At 38.0% G+C, this 20,419-nt stretch overlaps 1 protein-coding gene across 1 annotated transcript; it reads left to right on the forward strand.

Annotated features, from left to right (window-relative positions):
- Window positions 1-3,241: 3,241 nt before the first annotated feature.
- LOC139142556 (uncharacterized) lies at window positions 3,242-20,289 on the forward strand. The gene is made up of 12 exons (XM_070712526.1): window positions 3,242-3,676; window positions 6,222-6,491; window positions 7,467-7,718; window positions 10,467-10,600; window positions 11,313-11,459; window positions 11,749-11,883; window positions 12,423-13,728; window positions 14,233-14,355; window positions 15,351-15,506; window positions 15,827-16,090; window positions 18,325-18,459; window positions 18,922-20,289. The coding sequence occupies exons 1-12, from the start codon at window positions 3,571-3,573 to the stop codon at window positions 18,960-18,962; spliced, it is 3,069 nt and encodes a 1,022-aa protein (XP_070568627.1). The 5' UTR covers window positions 3,242-3,570; the 3' UTR covers window positions 18,963-20,289.
- Window positions 20,290-20,419: the final 130 nt, after the last annotated feature.

Below are 20,419 nucleotides of genomic sequence, written 5' to 3' on the forward strand. Positions count from 1 at the left end.
TTTTAAGGTGACAGAGACTCTTACTTTTTATGGCGCAGTAACATCTATAATCACAAGGGTTTTAATGTTCTATTTTCTATCCCAAGTGATCAATTATTAGCCAAGACTTTTAAACAAGAAACCCAGCCGCAAAGTATTGACGATTTTATAACCACGTTTCTCACACAAATTTCATCCGAGTAATATTTGGAACCACCGTATGACATGACTAACTTAGGAGCCTTAATCATCGACAATATGTTTCCTGTTTTAATATTATTATTTTACGTTTTCTTTAGTTTGTTGGTTTTCTTATTCTATTTATAACTAGTTTTATCGTTTTTGATAATTGAAGTGCGTGACTGTGACAAGACTTTCAGACTTTAACGAGTAAGTGCTGGCTTCTTATCCTTGGACGATATAAATTTGATAATCAATTGTATAAAAAATAGTTAAAATGATGTTTACAGTGTTATTTGCAGGAAGGTCAAATATCAAACGCTAAGCCGTGATATTGTTACTTAGCTTTGCTTTGCTTCTGCTTTGCCTTACACTTTTCTGAAAATTATGCCTTATAACAGTAATTTCAAGAGTTACATGTAAAATTGATATACAGAACCTGTTGTTTCTAGAATTTTATTGTTATATGTTAAATGTTCTTTTCACAGAATGGTTATGAAAAATTCTCTGTTTAAAAGCGATATTGTACTTACTCTTTATTTCTCTTGCTATAAAGTATAATCATAAAAGGGTCGACCAATTCTCCTTCGAAGGCTTCAAAAATACGAAAGGTCTTTAAAGCAAAGGTTCTTCAAAAAAACCGTTACCTCTATGCTCCATTGTAAAAAAAACATTCACTTAGAGTTCGGCTGTTGACAGTCTCAGAAATTTTGGAGAGAGGTATGATGCCTAACGAAATCATAAAAACTTGTATGGCTGTATTCCAGCACTCCTATCATTCACCGACAACTAGTGATTAATACTCCAATAAAGAAATAAAATGGATTTTTTATAATGTTCGTCAAATTAGTCTTATTTGTATCTGTGTTGTTTTCTCTTTTCTTCTTAAAATACAATTTGTGCACGTCCTCGATAGTTAGTCTTTATCTTTAACATGCAAAAGTGACCCAGAATCCAGGTGATTATTTCTTGACTTTCGTATCTACACTGGCCGCCAGTCACCTGGCTTTTTACGACAGCTGAGTTACTGGCTGGCCAAGATGTTCACCCTACGATCTACGCAACAACCTACCACTAAGTGCGACGGTTTACTGAAGTTTATTCCTTTGATATCTTCTATTTTGATATTTAATATGCCCAGAGACTTGGAGCAAGTCTAATTCGTATAATTTTGAACTAAGAAATTTATGGTTATCCGGGCGTGCACGAATTGAAAATACTCGAAAATTATAGATGTCTCTACAACAAGTTGTTGTTCTACGTGTAATCACTTTACAGATATTATTAAAAGTATCATTTATATTCACTGAAGTCAAACGTCATTGTTACCTTGTCTGTTGTGGCGATATTAAACAACACAACTTCCTTATCACTACCAAGTTTAAGCTGGCCTCGTACGAAGTCAGGGATGAATAAATTATCTGTAAGTACGGTTATAAACTGTTGCATTAACAGGCCATCGTAAATAATGCAATTTTCATCGACTCACTCGGTATTAACCTGACTACACCGTGTGTTACAACAAACCGCTTAAAATCCGAAGAAAAGTCAAGATACGCCAAAAGCAAAATCTGCAACAGGTTTGTATTGTCTCTACCTCAACGCCTCCAAACACCAAGCTCCATTTATAGTTTTGCAGTAGGTAATTTCGCGGATTGAATATTCTTCACTAAAGGAAAAACCCCTTGCACTTTCTGTGGTTTACTGGAGCAGAACACAGTTATGTCAAGTTAAGTTACAGAAACATAATGAACTTGGTGTACATGAGATAACATTTTGCCAGCTTGCCACATAGGAGAGGGAACGAAAAGAAAGTAATAAATTGATCATAAAATTGGATGGACAATGGACAAATCAGCACTGTTTGCATCCGACGTGCTCGCAAAAGCCATTTTTGTAAAAAATTTCAATCTCTCTGTTTCCGACAAATTAGCATTTTAATTATTGACAGGTAAACATGTCAGCCCTATTTGTAACAATCAACCCAATTTGTAACAAAAGCAGTTTCAGAAAAACTGAGTTTCGACAAGGAAAAAAAAGAAAATTGCCCCCAAACATACAAATATGCATATGTCATTAAGATTTCAACAAATACGATAAAGTTTTTTTGGAAATTAGGTTTTGTTACAAATAGGGTTGATTGTTACAAATAGGGGTAATACAAATGTGACCCGGTCATTGGATCCAGTGATGCTGCTGCAAGACATAGACCATATACGATGAGAACCATGATGATTCTTTACATATGGGTGCACAATCGACATACTTTTGCTCGTTACTTTTTCCCTCTCATTTTGTAAAGTGGACGAACAGGAAGTATGATTTGGTTGTTTCCGTTGGGGATTTTTGTAACGTAAACTCCAAACGTGAGTCCGTTTCCCTGGACATTACTCTGGACCTACCGGGTTTCAAACTCACCATCATCCGAAAGTGAGTCCTGTGTAAGTCTAGACTCACACACAAACACACACACACACACACACACACACACACACACACATACACACACTGCCGCATCTAATCCTTGCCTCGAAGGGTATATACAGGTACATCTACATGTATATCCTTCCAATCAGATGTGAGGATTAGATGCAGTGCTTTCTGACAACTCAGTTCCGAACATTCGCCTTCTGTACACTTTTGAGCAAGGAATTCTTTTGTGCAAAATGTGTAGACTTTTGACCACATGACAAAAGACCTCTATGAATATTCACTTTAAAGACATCTGTCGTAGGTACATAGCAAATAAATAGTTAGGAAAAAATCCCAAGACGTGGGGCGTACCTTCTTTACACTTTGCTCTACGCACAGTCGCCTGTGGATCGATACACGGCGATGGCCGCCGTGGTATGGTAAAGGCCGTTTACCGAACCACAAGTGACGGTGGCTCTACGTGCATGATGTCTAGAGTCACGCCACCATTAATACTGCAAGCGCAGGCAACTGTTCTCCGATTTCTGCTCTCCGCCCACGCGTCCCTTAGACGTGTGTATAATGCGCACACCCGTCTGTGTATATGATACACACGTCTGTGGGTGTGCGGAGCGGTACAGAGAAGATAGGCGACTTTGCTCCCGACATACTCGTAGAGCTACATTACAGGAAGCGTTGGTTTTTCAAGTCGTAAATGACCTTGCTCGTGACATGTGTATATAATCAGCATAAAGTCAAAAGTCCACCTTCCAAATAGGATTTCTGTAATCAAATAGCATTAACCACTCATCCCAAGCGTCATACAATATGTCGCGAAACACATAAAGCGTCGGCGTGTTGTGGCTTGCCCTCTTCATCCAGTGCGCACTCTCGGGCGGTGCAATGTTACATCGACAACTAATAGCAATTCTGTGGTTATTGAAGGACACGGAGCGGCCATATTGAGATCGTTGTATCTCGCTTGTCGCCTGATTTACCATGGCTATTAAAAGTCCCTCAAGAGTCGTCCGAACGGACTCGACCAGCAGCGCTTCAAAAGCAGCTACCAATGAAAAATCGTTGAAAGATTACGACAATATGCAAGGTGAGTATAAGATGCTTTATCAGGATCATTATGAGAAGAAAAAATGTGTAACATTCATTCAACAAAGAGGAAGGGAAATTTGATTATTCAATAACCTTTTATTCAATGTAGAGAATTCTACACTGTCCCAAAGGTTAAGATCCAACTTGGGGCGTCATATCCTTTGACGTGCCTTGCATAGCGACTTCAGTGGAAAACTCGACCGTAGTAGTGACCGCATTTTACTCAACAGTAGTCCACATCATACGCTTTTCAAATAGTCGCGTGGAGGGTTGGGTCTAGCGTAACATAACCTGCGTATACCTCGTTGGCAACTGCAAGCGTTTGAAATATTTATAACCCATGTCCAATAGCTAGAACCTAAGCTCAGTTGGCACGGTGTTTTTACGTGTACGGACGATCGATTCTCCGCGTACGGAAGTGGGTCTCAATACGGTCGCTCTGTAAAACACTTGTCAAACAGGACCCAATAATTGACACAATCCTGACGTTTAAATACAAATCAAACTTTCCGATGCTCAAATGTTACGGTTGCCCTACAGTGTTTCCAAAAATGACTGGTTTACATAATGGAGTAGACAGGCCCCGGTCGCCTGGTTTTACTCTGTGGGCCAAGGCGTTTGCCCGACGATCCACGCAACAGCCTACTATAGTGCGACAGTCTGCCGAAGTTTAGTCCTTCAGTTTATTCTATTTTGATATCTAGTATGCCCACAGACTTGGAGCAAGTCTAATTAGTGATTTAGCAATGCCGCATAGTGTGTTCAGAAATATCTGGAAATTAGAGTTGTCTAATGGTTCCCTTAGCAACGATATCGCAGGCGGGCACTTTGAATTGGTGTTATCTGTTCAGCGCTTGCATTACAGGCGAAAACCTTAATTTTTAACATAGTTCAGTTTAATCTATCTAGACATAACAGTGTTAGGGATGGGTGTCATGCAAAGCGTGTATTTACAAATTAAAGACCGCCATGACTAATCTATACAAATGACAGTTGGGGTTTCCATCAGCTTTTAAATGAAATGTTGTATGGTTCTAATGCGTCCGTTTTGAGGAGTCGCTGTTTAAAGAAGTCACGTAGGTTAACAGGCAATTCGCAGATTTAAAAGAACAAGAAAACGAAAGTGAAATAAAGTGTGCATCGTTATATGTGAACGAAACGAAGATATATTTGTCCTTGAGATTCCGCATATGTGGAATTTATCAGCAAGGTTGGTTGACCGCGGTGAAATGTTTCCATAAAACTGCACATTTATACATCATTAGGATCGTATGCTGATAGTTAAGTTAACATTTAGTCATTTTTTGATAAGAACAAAACGATCTTTATTGTGATTCACACTTGATCTACGATATCTGACATTTCTTTCTGGTACTACACACTTTGGTGAGAACAGATAAACTCTAATATTTTGTTTAGGGAGACTTTATCTACATTACATGCTTTACTTGTTTGTATACATTCCCCAGACAGTGTCACAGTCCATCCTCCAGGACCAATATTTTCGTGAAATTATTTCAGTTATACAAGACCCACAATTGATATTCGGGGAACCTCATAAGTGTTGAAAACAATAGAATATCGTGCCTGTGCGACTCATGTCAAAAGTGCATACCGGCATAATTGAAACTCGTTCTACTTTCACAGCCCCCAACTTAGAAAGGCTGCGATAAAATTAAAAACAACAGCTTCTTTATGTAATCAGAACACAGTGGCTGCAAATTTTATTTATAGTTTAATTTACAAAGAGGTCATGGTGAACCGGTATCAGCTTACGTCTTAGTGTTATCGTATGTTTGTGCACAGTCTAAATTCCCCTAGGTACACAATCCTGAGCTGCCCATAGGAAGTATATAAATCCCGAAAAATAATAATTTTAACAGTTGAGTGCCCAATTTATGACGATACGCCCGTTGGCCTTAATGCCTGACAATGCGTTTGGGTTTTGTTGTACATGGTAATAAGTATAGCAATACTGTTCTACGAGGGATCCAGTTGCTATATGCACCGAGTCTTTTGCTTTTTGTTCTTATTTTGTTCTTTTTTTGTTTTTTTTTTGTTTTCTTTTGTTTAGCTTGTTTTGATTTTTCTAACGTCAGGCTGTCTTTTTAAAACTATTTGTCAACCGCAAAATATGGCGCAAAAGTCGAGTTCATCCATGGGATGATTGTTTCAGTACGTAGCTCTTACATGTAACAATTACTAGGCGAAGGGTCCCTTGGTCTCTTGGATAGACTACGCACATCTGCAGCAAATTAAACAAAGCCCCTTATTTGTGTGAACGTAAACCTTATCAATTATTAACAGAATGTCTGGCCACTTTATGTTTCCTGGACGCTCCATTGTGCTATTTAAAAATCATTCATCGATATTAAAACGAGAAATAGAAGCTGGAGTATATTTCAAGATGCAATAATTTAGTGTTTTCATACAAGAAAACCCTATAGAAAAACTGTTTTTATATTTCTTTTTTGCAAGCTCATCGCAGAAGACAGGTTTGCTGCAAGGCTGTCATGTATTTTCTGTTTATATTTCATGGACAGAATCTATTAAAGTGAATGAAACTGTGCCGACGAAGTACGAGGAGGCCATGCAGCACGTTCCCCCTGAAAAGATCAAATCATTTGCCAGACAGTTGAAGATCACTCATAGAGATATCGAGGATATATATCATGAAGAAAAATATGTGAATGAAATTAGGCACAGCATTGTAAAGAAATGGATTGAGGGAGAAGGTGACGAAGCAACGGAAAAGGTATTTGTACGCGCTTTGCGTGCTGAGCGACTGAACAGTGTTGCAGACATTTTCAAAGGTGAGTGGATTTTATGAAACGGGTCATCATCCAGACGTTATAAACATCTCGATATGAGCTCAGTAACTTTTGCTCCCTGATTGTTCAAAGACAGTTTCAACCGGTCTCTTGCAATCTCAAAAGAGAACATTTGGGCCATAGCAAAAATCGCCAGAAAGCTATCTGTTTTACATTGTAAATTATGAAGTTTCGATGTTTAAATTGAGTGGTGACAAGTACAGAAAGTGACATTACTAATTTTCGAAATCACAAGATCGTTAAAAAGTTCTCTTTTGCAAAAGATTTGAAAATCAATTGCAAAATATGCAATATACGGAGTTACGTTGTTAGTCACTATAGACTATAGTCTAACAAACATTTCATGGAGGAAACACACACTGATAAGAATTTTTGATCCACAAGAATGAAATATGGCAAGAAACACCTTACTGTGAATACAGACTCCAGTATATTTGTGTTAGTACCAATCTTTGTGTCAAATCAAAACGTACACGGCTGCCAGGTCATTGATTGATTGATTGATTGATTGATTGATTGGTTGGTTGGTTGGTAGGTTGGTTGGTTGGTTGGTTGACCGACCGACCGACCGACCGACCGACCGGCATAAAGGACCTCTGCGCTTACTATATCTGTACTATGCTATTTACGTCCTCTGTACATGTACCATCCATGTCTATAGTAGCTACAAGGACATTGGCCCTACATTTTAGGATGTTACACATCTTTCCTAAAAGTGCAGTAGGCACCGAAGGCCGCTGATTTGACGTCACTGTGACAATACTAACCTGCATGTGTTGTTGTACATGTCTTCCATCATTTCTACCATTCCTCTTTTCGTCAGAAACTACTGGGACCTCATTTGTGAAACTAGTCCAATTCTCATTTTTTGACCTGCGTTATCAAATTTAATAAAGGAACACGATCAGTTAAGTGGCACTGGATGCACTATAAAATTTAGTAAACCATCTTTTACAGAAAATACATGTTCTTTGCCACAACATCAACGAAGTAAATTCTTCTCATTGGGATCAGCATCAGAACGTGATACGGGAACGTCTTACCAGACTGGCTTGGCTCTTCCAACGTTATTTTTAATAGCAGCAGTCATCTGCCTTGCAGTTGCTGTAGCCTGGAAATATTTGGATGGAAGGTCCGCATGCATGTTCTCCCTCGGCGCGATAGCGGCATTCGCTGCTTGCACTTATTATTATTCCTCTAATAACACAGGTAAGTTCTCCTAATGTGGCCATGAGCTGGCTATCTCTGTAAATGATTCACATCAAACGCTGTTGCACTTTTCTCGGTTATTTTATAAACTTTATCCATTTACTAGAAACACCTTACACAATGTTACATCAACTTTCACTTACGGTAAAATGTGCACATTTTACTAACGTCATCTATAGTGTCCCAAAGGCACTCGATCTTGTACAATATTAGCGTCCCAACTTTTCGCCACACATACGTGTACAGAGAGTCAATTCACCTTCCGCCTCATGTTGAAAATTTCTCCGAATTTCCTTGCTGCACGGCTAAATATTGATAAAAGAGTTACATATTTTATTTCTCTTATATGCTGCCCTTGCCATTATAGTATTTTGGCAAGAATTTCACGGAGGAATTCCGAAAATACCTCAGCGATAATAGTCATATGCAAAAATAGGTGAAAACACAGCCAACAGCCAAACGATCTTTAACTCGTCATTTCATAAAAATAAGAGGGAAACTCAAAAAAATAAAACCATAGAGTTTTAATTAACCTTCATGAGATGTGTAATATTAAAAATTGTAAAAGAAACCCAGCGAAATGAAGAAGTTATACCAACAGGTTTTTTTCAGATGTATTTTTATATTTTACTATGAGGCGCATCAGCTCGATTTCCCATAGAAAACAATGTTGTTTATTGTACCGAACAGACTGTACAGTTTTCGCTCGTTCAAATTTCTCAATTCTGAACCAATGATAGTGAAAAGTGGCACAGTAATCCTTCGATTGATATACAAAATTTCAAAATGAAAGAATTAAACTCCTGCTCAAACTTTCCTCAAGCATTCTTTTAATCACTCTCTTTTAAAAACAAGGAAGGTGAAAGCCGCAAGCAACTTCACGGGCCCGAAGCACTTTCATACATTGGCGAAAGGGACAAAAATGACATTTCCTATCTACGTACCTTCCGCGAGACTCGGCGCCTCTTCAAAGGCAAGCGCTCGATGAATCTTTTTCAACCGCATCCCCATTTGAAGATAGAATTCAAGTAACTTGTGGTAGTTGCTGAGTCACACTGAAGTAGGATAAAGGTCATAGAAAGTCATAAAAACAATTTGAAATAAATTAGCATGCTGTAATTCATGATGTCCGGGATGAAACACTGTTTGAAGACTCATTCCCAAAAAGATGAAGGCCGTGGCACTTGAATTTACTGATTTATTGGTATATTTGTTAAATCGAGGTCAAATGTCTTCCTAGTGACATGATATATTTGTCAAAAAAAATTAACTCCGATACATATCCCTATGTACCTAAAAATCTGACCTCTAGCTCTATTAGCAAGCCCAGAATTAGAAATGTGCGTAATTAAAGAGGTACACGATATGGCACCATAAGGCCCCCATCCTACAAAAAGGAAGGGTATAGCACTTTTGGTAGCTGATTTATAAACCTATTTGCGGAATTGAGGTCAAAGGTTATTCTGGTCATGTGACATTTTGTCAAAAAACTTTTCTCCAATATCCCTGTGTACATAAAGTCATACCTCTAGCACTACTTGTTAGCCAAATTAAAGGGAGGGTCATCTGAACTGCGCATGTACGACTTTCTTGTTTACAGACAATGTATTTTATGAATGATATCTACGTCAACATAGCTGCAGTAGTAACATTTTACGATAGTCATAGTTAATAAACATGTTTTAACTTTCATCAATCGCCAAGGTACCCAGATACAGTGTTTACATCGGTCGTAGGGGTCACTGGCAACTTTTAAGCAGAGTTCCGACGACGACCCCCCCCCTCCCTTTAATGTGTGAATAATTGATGAGGTACAGAATGTGGCGATATAAGGTCCCCTACCCTACCAGATATGAAGGGTGCAGCACTTGTGATCACTGATTTATAGGCCTATTTGTGAAATCGAGGTCAACGGTCATCTGGTAAGGAGACATTTTGTCAAAAAACTTTCCCTGTGTACGAAATATCAGGTCTAGTAGCTCTAGCATTGGCCAGCCTTGAATTAAGTATGGTCGTAATTGCATAATTAATGAGATGCAGAGTGTGGCACTATAGGTTACCTCATCCTCCCGAATGGAGCACTTGTGGTTACTAAATTATCGGCCTATTTGTGAAATCGAGGTCCAAGGTAATTCTGGTCACGAGATATTCTGTAAGAAAAACCTTGCTCCCATACTTATCCCTGTGTCTGTGTCTGTGTACCAAAAATATGACCTCTAGCTCTATGGGCCTGACCAGAATTAGATGTGTGCATAAAAAAAGATACAGGTCGATGTCAGGAGCGAAGGTCAGGGCTACACCGAAATTTACATATGCAACTTGGTCCCATAATGGTCATTGTTCAAATGATACAAGACCATATCAGTCTCCTTAATCTCTTATACAGGCCATAGTGACATATGCCCATTGCTCAGCTGCAATAGAAAATCCTGAAAAAAATATTTCGAAAATCTTCAAAATCTACAGGGCCTGTGACCTTGATAATTTGCACTTGAGAACTTGTCCCTATGGTCTGCTAAGTCTCTTTACGGAATTTTGATTGCTAAAGGTAGATGCAAATGAGATGGATTTTAACGTTTCAATCAAAGATTGCCCCGTAATTCCGTATTTACTGTTCTGTGTCAAATGTTAACTTATCTGTGGAATAAACTAACTCGCTGAAAAGAAACATTTTTGGCCAGTAGACCGGGGAAAACGGTTATATCCTTCATGAACAATAATTTATGTGTTTCTTGTTTACCTTTTTAGTTGCCCCACCAAGTGTGCGTAAACCGTCCCGTTTTTTTACCGGCAAAGACCATACAGAGTGCCTCAAGGCAATTTCTCAACATTTCAACAACCATCGGAAAACAACAGCAGCTCAAAGGAAAGTTTTTGTAGAGGTAATGAAGGCAATCCAAAGTTAATTGTCGCAAAGATTAATTATTATACATCTCGTGGAATTAAGAATACAAGAGAAAACTCACAAATGTGGCACAATAAAAAATTAAGACAGTGAACCTGTACAAAGTAATAAAATAGCGATATTTCAGAGGCTGAATCTCTTGATAGCTATTGGTGCAAATCTTTTGCTGCATTGCACCTTAGAACATTTGAGACAGGATAGTACCCAGAGACGTATCCGGATGGTAACATTTCGAAATAGGTGAGCAGAGGATGATTTTCATAGAAATGATTGCTTTCGTTTTGCATCATATTGTGTGGTCAGTAAGGTCTGAAGGCTCTGAGCTATAGGTTAACCTATTACCTGAGCGGCAGTGCAGCAGATTCTAAACAACCTATTACGATTGTAACACAAAGCAAAAGGGTAACAACAGATGTTACAGGAAGTCAAGAGTGGTTAAACCTTGCTTCGGTATGGCCGGAGTAATAAATCTTATTCGACGTAAAAGAACCGCAATAACCAAACCATATGCACTATTTCCTTGCTTTTCTTTTGAACGGCTGTTGTATCATTGCAAAGTGCAAATCGCTTTGAAGAGTAAGGCCGGGATATTTGTAGATCGCCACCTGTACAACGGGTACTACGTATTTACATGCTCTCACTATAACTTTTGAAACAATAACTTCCGTTTTACCAACGCTTTAATGTAGGTACTCCACGGTTTAGGTGGTTGCGGCAAGACTGAAATTATGTGTTCCTATGTTTGGGAGAACTGGAAACGATACAAAGGAGGTGTGTTTTTTCTAGACGGTAAATCCAACAGCTGTCTTGATTATGGATTCATGCAAATTCTCAAGGTAAGTTTTCATCGTCCTAAAACCACGAGACTTCGTGAAACTATCATACAAATGCCTGATTTCCTTTACTGTTGAAACATGATCTTTGTAAATAATCAAATGATGAATTTAATTGGAACGCTAATTTAAACCTGTGTAAACTAATAAAATATCTTTGAGAATGTTAAAGCACTTGTTTAATATTTACAGTATACAATTTCTTTACTGTCTATGGAAAATAAAGTATTTTCGTGATACACTTCGCTAACTGTCACAATAAAGAGTAACGTATATCTAAACTGTTTTTCAGAAAATGCGACTTGACGTATGTGAGGAGGAAAAAAATCCTACTTTAATCCGATGGACTGTGTTTAATCAACTGAAGAATAAGAAAGACTGGCTCCTGGTGATCGATGACGCAGACGATCCCGACCTAATTCAACAGGTGATTCTAATAGTGTCGTTTCCCTAATTATTCTTGATGCAGGCATTGAGACATTTACACGTTATTGTAAGGAATGCAAGAGAACTATGGCGGGGTGGATCGGAGTTGAAGTAATTACATAGGCATAATTTCAGGTTTACGAGATAGTAGAAACTTTGCCTCTCACTTTGCAATGTCTTGGAAATTAGGAAAAATTTGAATCACAAAGGGCCTTTAAATGGCTATGTTATATCACCGATCCTATGATGCCAACATTTTGGCAACCATGATGAATCGTTTACTGTCTATTTGGCACAATTAATTAACTCAAATCGGTCGGATCAGTGCATAATGCGTCTTCAGCTGAATCGCACTAGCTCATTTTTGAAAACCTGAGGACGTTAATATATTAACATATGGTAAATTATCATTATTCGTTATGGGCACTAAGTTTATCATCTCATTTTCAACCAAAGAATTTAATGGTATGGTTTAGTTAAATCTTGGCCTTACTTTTGTTTAATATTCATTACTGAGCCAGGATGAACATTATTTTGCAGATGTTAATTAACATGCATGATCTGGATGGCCACATTCTCATCACATCAAGAGCCGAGAGAGGATGGCTTGACCAAGTGAAACCTACGATGACATCCGTTCCTCTCTTTTCAAAGGAAGACTCTGCAGTATATCTTCTGCGTCACACATTGTCGGTCAAAGGGAAGCTGATGTCATTCGAAGAGGCTACTGAACAATTGAAAAGGCTGGAATCAGAGGATCAAAGCGAATACGAAGCTCTCATGTGGCTAGGCGGTGAAGAAGGTCTGCATGGATTGCCACTGGCACTTAAACAAGCGAGTAAATATGTGTGTCAACATTCCATAACATTCAACGACTATAAAAAGGCTTATATAGAAAATCAACCTCATGTCATTCAATCTTGGGATAGAGGCGATCCATTGCTGTGTTGGTTCAAAGGTCACGGCTTGAAAGCAGAATACGCTAAGAGCGTGCAACAGGTGGCCGGGAAAAACGCAACCAATCTTCCAGATCTGTCAAGAGAGCAATGGCAAGAAATCAGCAAAATAATGCCCGCTGAAGATTTTACAATGCTGCAAAGGGCCATTAAGGAAACCCCTTACGTTGAGTTCGTGCAAATGAATGTTCTTAGCCGGAAAAATGTGGTTACCACTTGGAAGATGAACTATGAATCTCTTGCTACAGAGGAACACGTGAAACAATTTCTACATCTCTGCGCATGCCTCGGGACCCATATAAGCGTTGCCCTGTTAATTGACGGCGTTGAGCATCTCAATCAAGGTCCCCTGCAAAAACATCTCACGTCGACAGGAACGATTTCTTCGTCTCTTGAAGCTGAAGCACACAGGAGAATTAATGATTTATTTCTCAAGATGACAGAGCACTCGTTCACCACGATCGTTGGCCGGTCAGGAAAGTCTACTCCAACGGATAATCGGTATTCCAAGCACACAATTCACCACCTTCTCCAACAAGTTATGTTTGTACATTTTCTCAATCGAGAAGAGAAGATTGAGTCGCTGAATAACGCTATAAGCATGCTAGAAAAACTCTTCCCGAAGCGCAGAGAGGTCACTGGAAGCGCTAGTGCAACCGTTTACGACCGCCATTCCGTGGTTACCTTACACACACTCGCTGTATGCCAACAGATAAGAACTTTAAAGGAAGACGAGATTGATGGTCTCGTGAATATATCACCCCTTTTTCGAGCTGTCAGCAACTACCTGCTACGATTAGGGCGAGCAGAAGATGCTAAAATTCTGTGTAAAGTGATGACAGACCTGAGTAGACTAAGGAAGCTGAACAATCAAACTGAGTTGGCAAAAGGTGTTGATCTTTTTTCAACTTCATCAAATACTGATATGATTTTGAGAAAGTCTACAAAGAAAACGCACACGCATTCCTATACACACAGACAGATAAGCAAACACACATACGTACGTACATATGTTTGTCTATCTATCAGCGTATAGGTTTCGATTACATGGTGTTTGTAAACGTGTATCTGATTATATATGAGAAAAATCACACAACTACATCTGAGTGTCTCTACACTGCAATTTTTTGAAATGAACCCTACATTGCTCACTTTTTCAAGCCCCAAAAATTTGCAGTGTAGAGACACTCAGATGTAGTTGTGTGATTTTTCTCATTGGCTTCTACTTTAAAATTCCACACTACATTACAATGGGGAACCTGTCATAAAACAAAACAATTTTCTGATAATATATGGATATATCTGTTGCCTCTGATATACCTTTACATTGCACACGCTTTTAAAAACTTGTCTAATTGAACTTTTGTCTTATATTTTTATTATCTTTACTTCAGATCTAGCTTACCTTGGCAGAGCATATTTTAACTTGAAATTGTTCGACGAAGCAGAGATCTCTTACGTGGAAAGCTTGAAATTTATGGCGGAAGAAAACAGAGCTGGCATACACATTCTTATGGGTATGATATATCTAATACATACCGACAGCAAAGTAAATTATCTTCGAGGCATATCATAACCGTGTGGGAAAATTCATTAACGTTGAACGTTGCTGTTAATCCTGCATTGGCCAATCATCTTTTTTCGAAGGTGGTTATAATTGTCCGACTATTGACTCACCTACTATTTTCATACCATTTCCATAGAATGTCATACCTAAGTTAATGTTCGTCAATGCATTGCCGCTTCTCCTGAACTTTTCTTCTGTACATGAGACGCATTTTTATTGAGCAGTATTAAGGTATCTCACGACGTAAAATGAAATCACAAATTATTCACCTATAAAGCCAATGGTACATTGACGTAGAGCGCACACTTAATTAACGAGAATTTCCCGTGTTGCGATTTGGATTGCAAGTCCTGATTCGAAGAAGCCACATAGCAACCATAAGCTTTAGCATCCAGTCCAAAGATCAATGTCAGTTTGTCAATCACATTATAAAAATTCTAATACTTAGATGTCACTTTTTTGATTCTGCAATCCGTAACACTTAGCTCAACAAGAATCGTGAAACGTCGTTAAGAAATTGAATAGCATTATAAAGCTATTGAAGAAGACGTATGCAACTAAAGATCCTAGCACCATTGTTTATAAAGACAGAATATTTAATTTATGTTTGTGCCTTGGACATAGTACGGGGTAATTATAGGTACGTTATGTTACAAACAGTAGTGCACACTGATCCATAAGGTACTCTTGAATGGTAGTTATAATGGTTTGGTAACATGTTACTTTTCTTACCTTAATTGCCGAATGTCCTCGACAGAATAGCATATTAGGGTAGCTTGACATGAGTCCCGGGTAAACACTAGTGAGCCCGCTCAGATGTGCTGACATTTGCATTGTTTCACTCCTCGTTGCCAATTACATTGACTGAGAAAAACTAGTACACTTGCCATATATGCAATAAAGTAGAACATTCATGTCATTACACATGTCCATTATCCAATACAGCGAAGCAGAAACTTGCAAGAGTCAAGCAAAATAACATAAAATACATGGAAGACGATGAAGAGAGCAAGAAAATCGAAACATTTTTGCAGGACAATCTTGTGGAGCTGAAGAAGCTGTGCGAAAATCAGGAAGACTATCATTATGCATTAGCAAACGGTAATGACATACAGTCCTTAAAATCAACGTTAAGTGTCTAAATATGCTTCTTGCCAATTGAACATTCGATATAAGCGTCAAGATTATACTAAAAAGCACGAGTATGAAGTGAATAAACAGAATATGGAAAGTTGAATAAAGTGAAAAGAAGGGAAACTCAGGAAACGAGAGTATAGCGAAACAAAAACCAATTAGGAAGTCGAAAAATCTTACACGTACATGTAAAGTAAGGTGCATATGCATAATGGGACTTCACTTGTGTAAAGTATTAAAAGCGTTATGAAAAATAGTAATTTATAACCTTTTCTATGTATGTTCAGCCCATCACCAGCTTGGTCGATTCTACCAAGACACACGCAACTATGAACAGTCCCACAGACACCTAGAAGAAGCACTGGAGATCAGAAAAAGGTATGCAGAACGATATGACGATGAAGAAAATATCGCCATTGGAATGATTAATCTTGCTCGTAATCAATTACTGAAGGGCGAATGCAACAATAAGGAGGTTGAAAAGCTGCTCATCGATTCTCTGGAGATCAAGAGGAAATTCATGTCTACTAAAAATGAATCCTACCAATTAGGTAAATAAAAACCAATTAAAACACGTGCAAGTATGCCCATCCGCGCATCCGCCACACCCTTATATATGTATGTATACAAATACTCAAAACGTACTTTTATGAATACATCCGTGGATGCATGCGTACGTACATGCGTACGTTCCTTTTTGTATATATACATTTATACCACTCCAGGTCATGTGACCTATTGTTCTTGCCATCCATTTATCCCTGAAAACATGACTGCCACCCATTGTTCTTATGCAAATAAGTAATCAGTCATACTTTTATTCATATGTAAATAAGTAATCACCACACTTTAAGGAAAGAAAATAATTATCATATCAATAAAGTGTAGTGATTACTCATTTAAATATGAAAAAAGTATGACCGATTACTAATTTGCAAGAGAACAATAGGTCAAGTCGAGATGCCTAAAGCATTCACACACATTCAATGACAAAATGAAGACAATTTGCTCAACTGATATGTTATAGCATCACATTTTATAATTCAATTTTAACTTTTTTTGGACCATGCTCAATGTAAGCAACATGATTTGTATGAAGACTGTCCATCTTTAGATTCGGCGTTTTCTTGGGTTGGACCAATCTTGTCTGTTTTGTTACATTGTTTTGTCGTAACTTGAGAACTGGTTTACTTACAGATTCCTCTGATTTAACACTAGATGGAGGTGGTAGTAATATATTCGACACATGCTTTTGTTGTGCAGTAGACATACATTTGAGGCGCGTAAATCGTCATCTGATCTGTGACCTGTTTGTTCTTTGATAAGCTGCTCATCGAATCCCTGATGGTACAGAGATGTTGCCGCATTCACCTGAAATTATCAAACACAAGACATATGTGACAAATATCATGGAAATAAGTAGAGCCCTTTTGTAACATTTGTGGAATAGTCGAAAGAAATTCTGTGATATTGCCGCACACACAACAAATTGTTTTGGTCAATGAATTTAATTTTATAGCTTTACAGAATTCGTTTTGTGTATAAATATTTTAGTAAAAGAATAAATTACCTTGCCAGAATATCCAGTGTGCTGGCAGTCTGGCCAAGCCATCTTGCACATTTGCTTTGTGTAAAGACGTATATTTTCTGGCAGGAGAACTTGATTATCCCTTGGCAAGGGTCATCGATAGTACAATCCCGTCCGGTGTTATCATCGCCAAGTACTTTATTATAAGTTGAAGTACACGTCGTGGATTTATGCGCTCCGTAGTAGCGGCTGCTCTTAAAGGGCAGTTTGCCCGTGTAAAATCCACTTTGGTTGTTTTTAAATGGCCGTCCATGGACCTCTAGGAAGTCTCTTGGGTCACCAGATCAGACAAGTTGACAAGGTCCATCTTGACCAGTCGAAAACACGAAAATGGTATTGAAAGCCTGATGCATCCACAAGGCAATCACATGCATCTACAGATTGAATTCCTTCTCGCTAGCCAATAGCCAATAAGATAGAGTAAGGCAAGCCATTTTATTTAACCAATCAGACTAAAACAGTTTCCTTCTACACAGGTGCATTATACCACTCTGTAGCCCTTATTCAAATGCAGATTTGCAGTTGACCAGAGCCCTTGTCCTACTTGTCTGGGATAGGTCATTCTCCCAAACTCGCATGCCAGGTGCATAATGACCTCTGTGAACCTTTCGACGTACAATGGGTCACCCCATTCCATTGTGGGTGTTCAAATCAAAAGTAGACGATTTATTGACAGTAATTTTCAAATTTTAGAGAAGATTGCCTGTTTTTCGTGGTATAAGTCGTTAATCGCACCTCGTAGGTGAGCTGTTACAGTTGTAATCACCACACTTATGGTCAGGAACTTGTAAACATCACTCGCCTTCGGCCTCTTGATGTTTACAAGTCCCTGACCATAAGTGTGGTGATTACAACTGTAACAGCACACCTACTCGTGCAATTAACTATACAAATACATTCATGCATTTATACATACATACATACATACATACATACATACATACATACATACATACAATACATATACATACAGTCAGTCAGTCAGTCAGTTAGCCAGTCAGTCACCAGTCAGTCAGTCAGTCATGTTTGCTTTGACGTAGCTGGCAATTTACTAATGCATTTCTTATGCGATGTTTGTGTGATATTTTGAGAGTTTGGTGTATGACATAGTTCAAACACTTTTCCCATCCTAGTCCTACACACCTTTTATCGAACATTGGTAATACATGAACATATCATAGTGTCCCTTGTTTGCAGGTTTATATTACTTGGCAGTATTCTATCGGATGCGTGGAGATACGACTAAAATGAAGTTCCATCAGGATCTCCTCGTGTTAGACAGCTACCAAAAAGACTTCGAACAATACCAGAATGAATGTGACATGGCAAAAGGTAGGAAAACATTGCGAAACGGTCTTTGTCTTTTGACAGTTAACATACAAGAGTCTATATGTTGAGTTGTCGTTTAAAGTGATCACAGTAAACCGGAAGATGAATAGTTACATGTGAAACATATAGTCTTTATGCAGCACGAATTTCTCTCTTGCATGTTATCAATTCAAATAAAAACTTTTCACAAAGTGTAAACCTGCAGGAAGTCGCACAGTTTGACAGCAAGACGATTCTTTTACAAAATAGAACGGTTTATTTCGATAGATCTCAAGATGACATTGGTTTCAAAAATATTCTTAATTTACAGCGAAATAGCTAAGACTCACTAAGCCTCACTAAATTGTGATATCATAATATCAGATATTTTTTGTTGATTTTTGATGCCTCCGAACAATGATCTCTCGCACTGCTACACTCACGTCCGGAAGTGACACATTCAACTTTCTCTATTTACGTTTACAGTGTTGCGTCCTGAGAAACTATGGCTACATAGTCCTGAATGACTATCAATCACGGAAAAATCACGCGACTTATATTTCATTCTGGTATCATGAATGATGAAAACCAGGATATATTAGTGAATAGCAAGATAGACGAGAATTAAAATCGTCGGTTCCTACCAAACCTAAATATTCAAAGTGTATATTTTGAAGCAAAACAAATCCGTAATAACAATCAAAGTCAAACTTAGGTTATCCACACATGTATAGATTGCAATTTATTTACCTAGAAATATCAATGAAGTAAATACCTTTTTTTCTAGAAACAATTAAGTTGAGTAGTTTGACAGTGTAAGAAGCGTGTATCTGTATGTAGTGATAATCAATCGTCAACAATACTGTGAGGTTAGCTTGAAGGGGCATTTGTGAGTGTTGCTGGGGAGGTTTACGCCGCTTAAGATCTCTTTCCTGCTGCACTTACTACCGTGTTTGCAATGTTTAAACTTTTTCGAGTTGTTATGTTCCTCATGATGATGTTTCTTGACAGTCTAATACTTTCGACTTTTATTGAAATACTGGCCTTCTAATTCTCAGACACTGCAATTTAAGAACACTACTGGTGTCACATTTCTCAGGTTATCGTCAGACACTGACTTGTTCCAGATAACTTACTGGTGCTCTTTAGACAACAGCTAATGTAAGACAATTCTCTACTAATCTTTCGACACTAGCTGACACCACAGACATTCTCAAACAATCGTTTGGCATTGGCTCATGCTCAATAGATTCTGAAATAATTTTAGACACAAATAACTTACAAATAATTGTACGTTCTCACATTTTGTTGTGAATTAATGTGTCATGTTATTTCGACAAATATTCACTGATTATGGTAAATCAGTAACAATGGGGACTCTACAGTTTGGTTTTTATGTTAGGTTGGAAAATCTTTACAAAGGTTTTGATACTATTTTACTACAAAAGCACAGATCATCGTAGTCATGTTGTAGTTACTGTATAACACTTTGTGTCAATTCTGTAACTTGTGTCAATTGAATAAGCGTTGTCAGTAATCAGCCAAGCGGAAATCTGTGAAGAGAAAAAGATGAAAATATACATGGTAATCATTTTTCTGTAATATTTTTAAAATCTTCAAGGCATTTTTTTACAAAATGAATCAGAGAATATGGTATTTAGAGTGTTGTATGCTGTTGTTACTTTATTATTTTTCATATTAGTGGATGTTCTGTCCTTTTACTTCATATTCAGTGAATACAATTTCTCAGCGATCATTCTCGTAGAAGTCTGTGAAGAGGAAGAGGGAAGATATGTGTTATTAATTTTAATATCAACTTGTTATTAACTCCATACGATATGTTGAAAATGGCAAGGGACAATCCTCGTCAATGATTTTACGGTGGAGGGCCTGCTATGAAAAAGTATAGAGAGGTCATTGCCAATGACATGTCCTGGGTACAATGCTTGCAGTACGTTTTAAATAATGGATATCAGGTAACTCA

This window comes from Ptychodera flava, chromosome 10 (genome assembly GCF_041260155.1).
Source record: "Ptychodera flava strain L36383 chromosome 10, AS_Pfla_20210202, whole genome shotgun sequence".
Lineage (NCBI taxonomy): Eukaryota > Metazoa > Hemichordata > Enteropneusta > Ptychoderidae > Ptychodera > Ptychodera flava.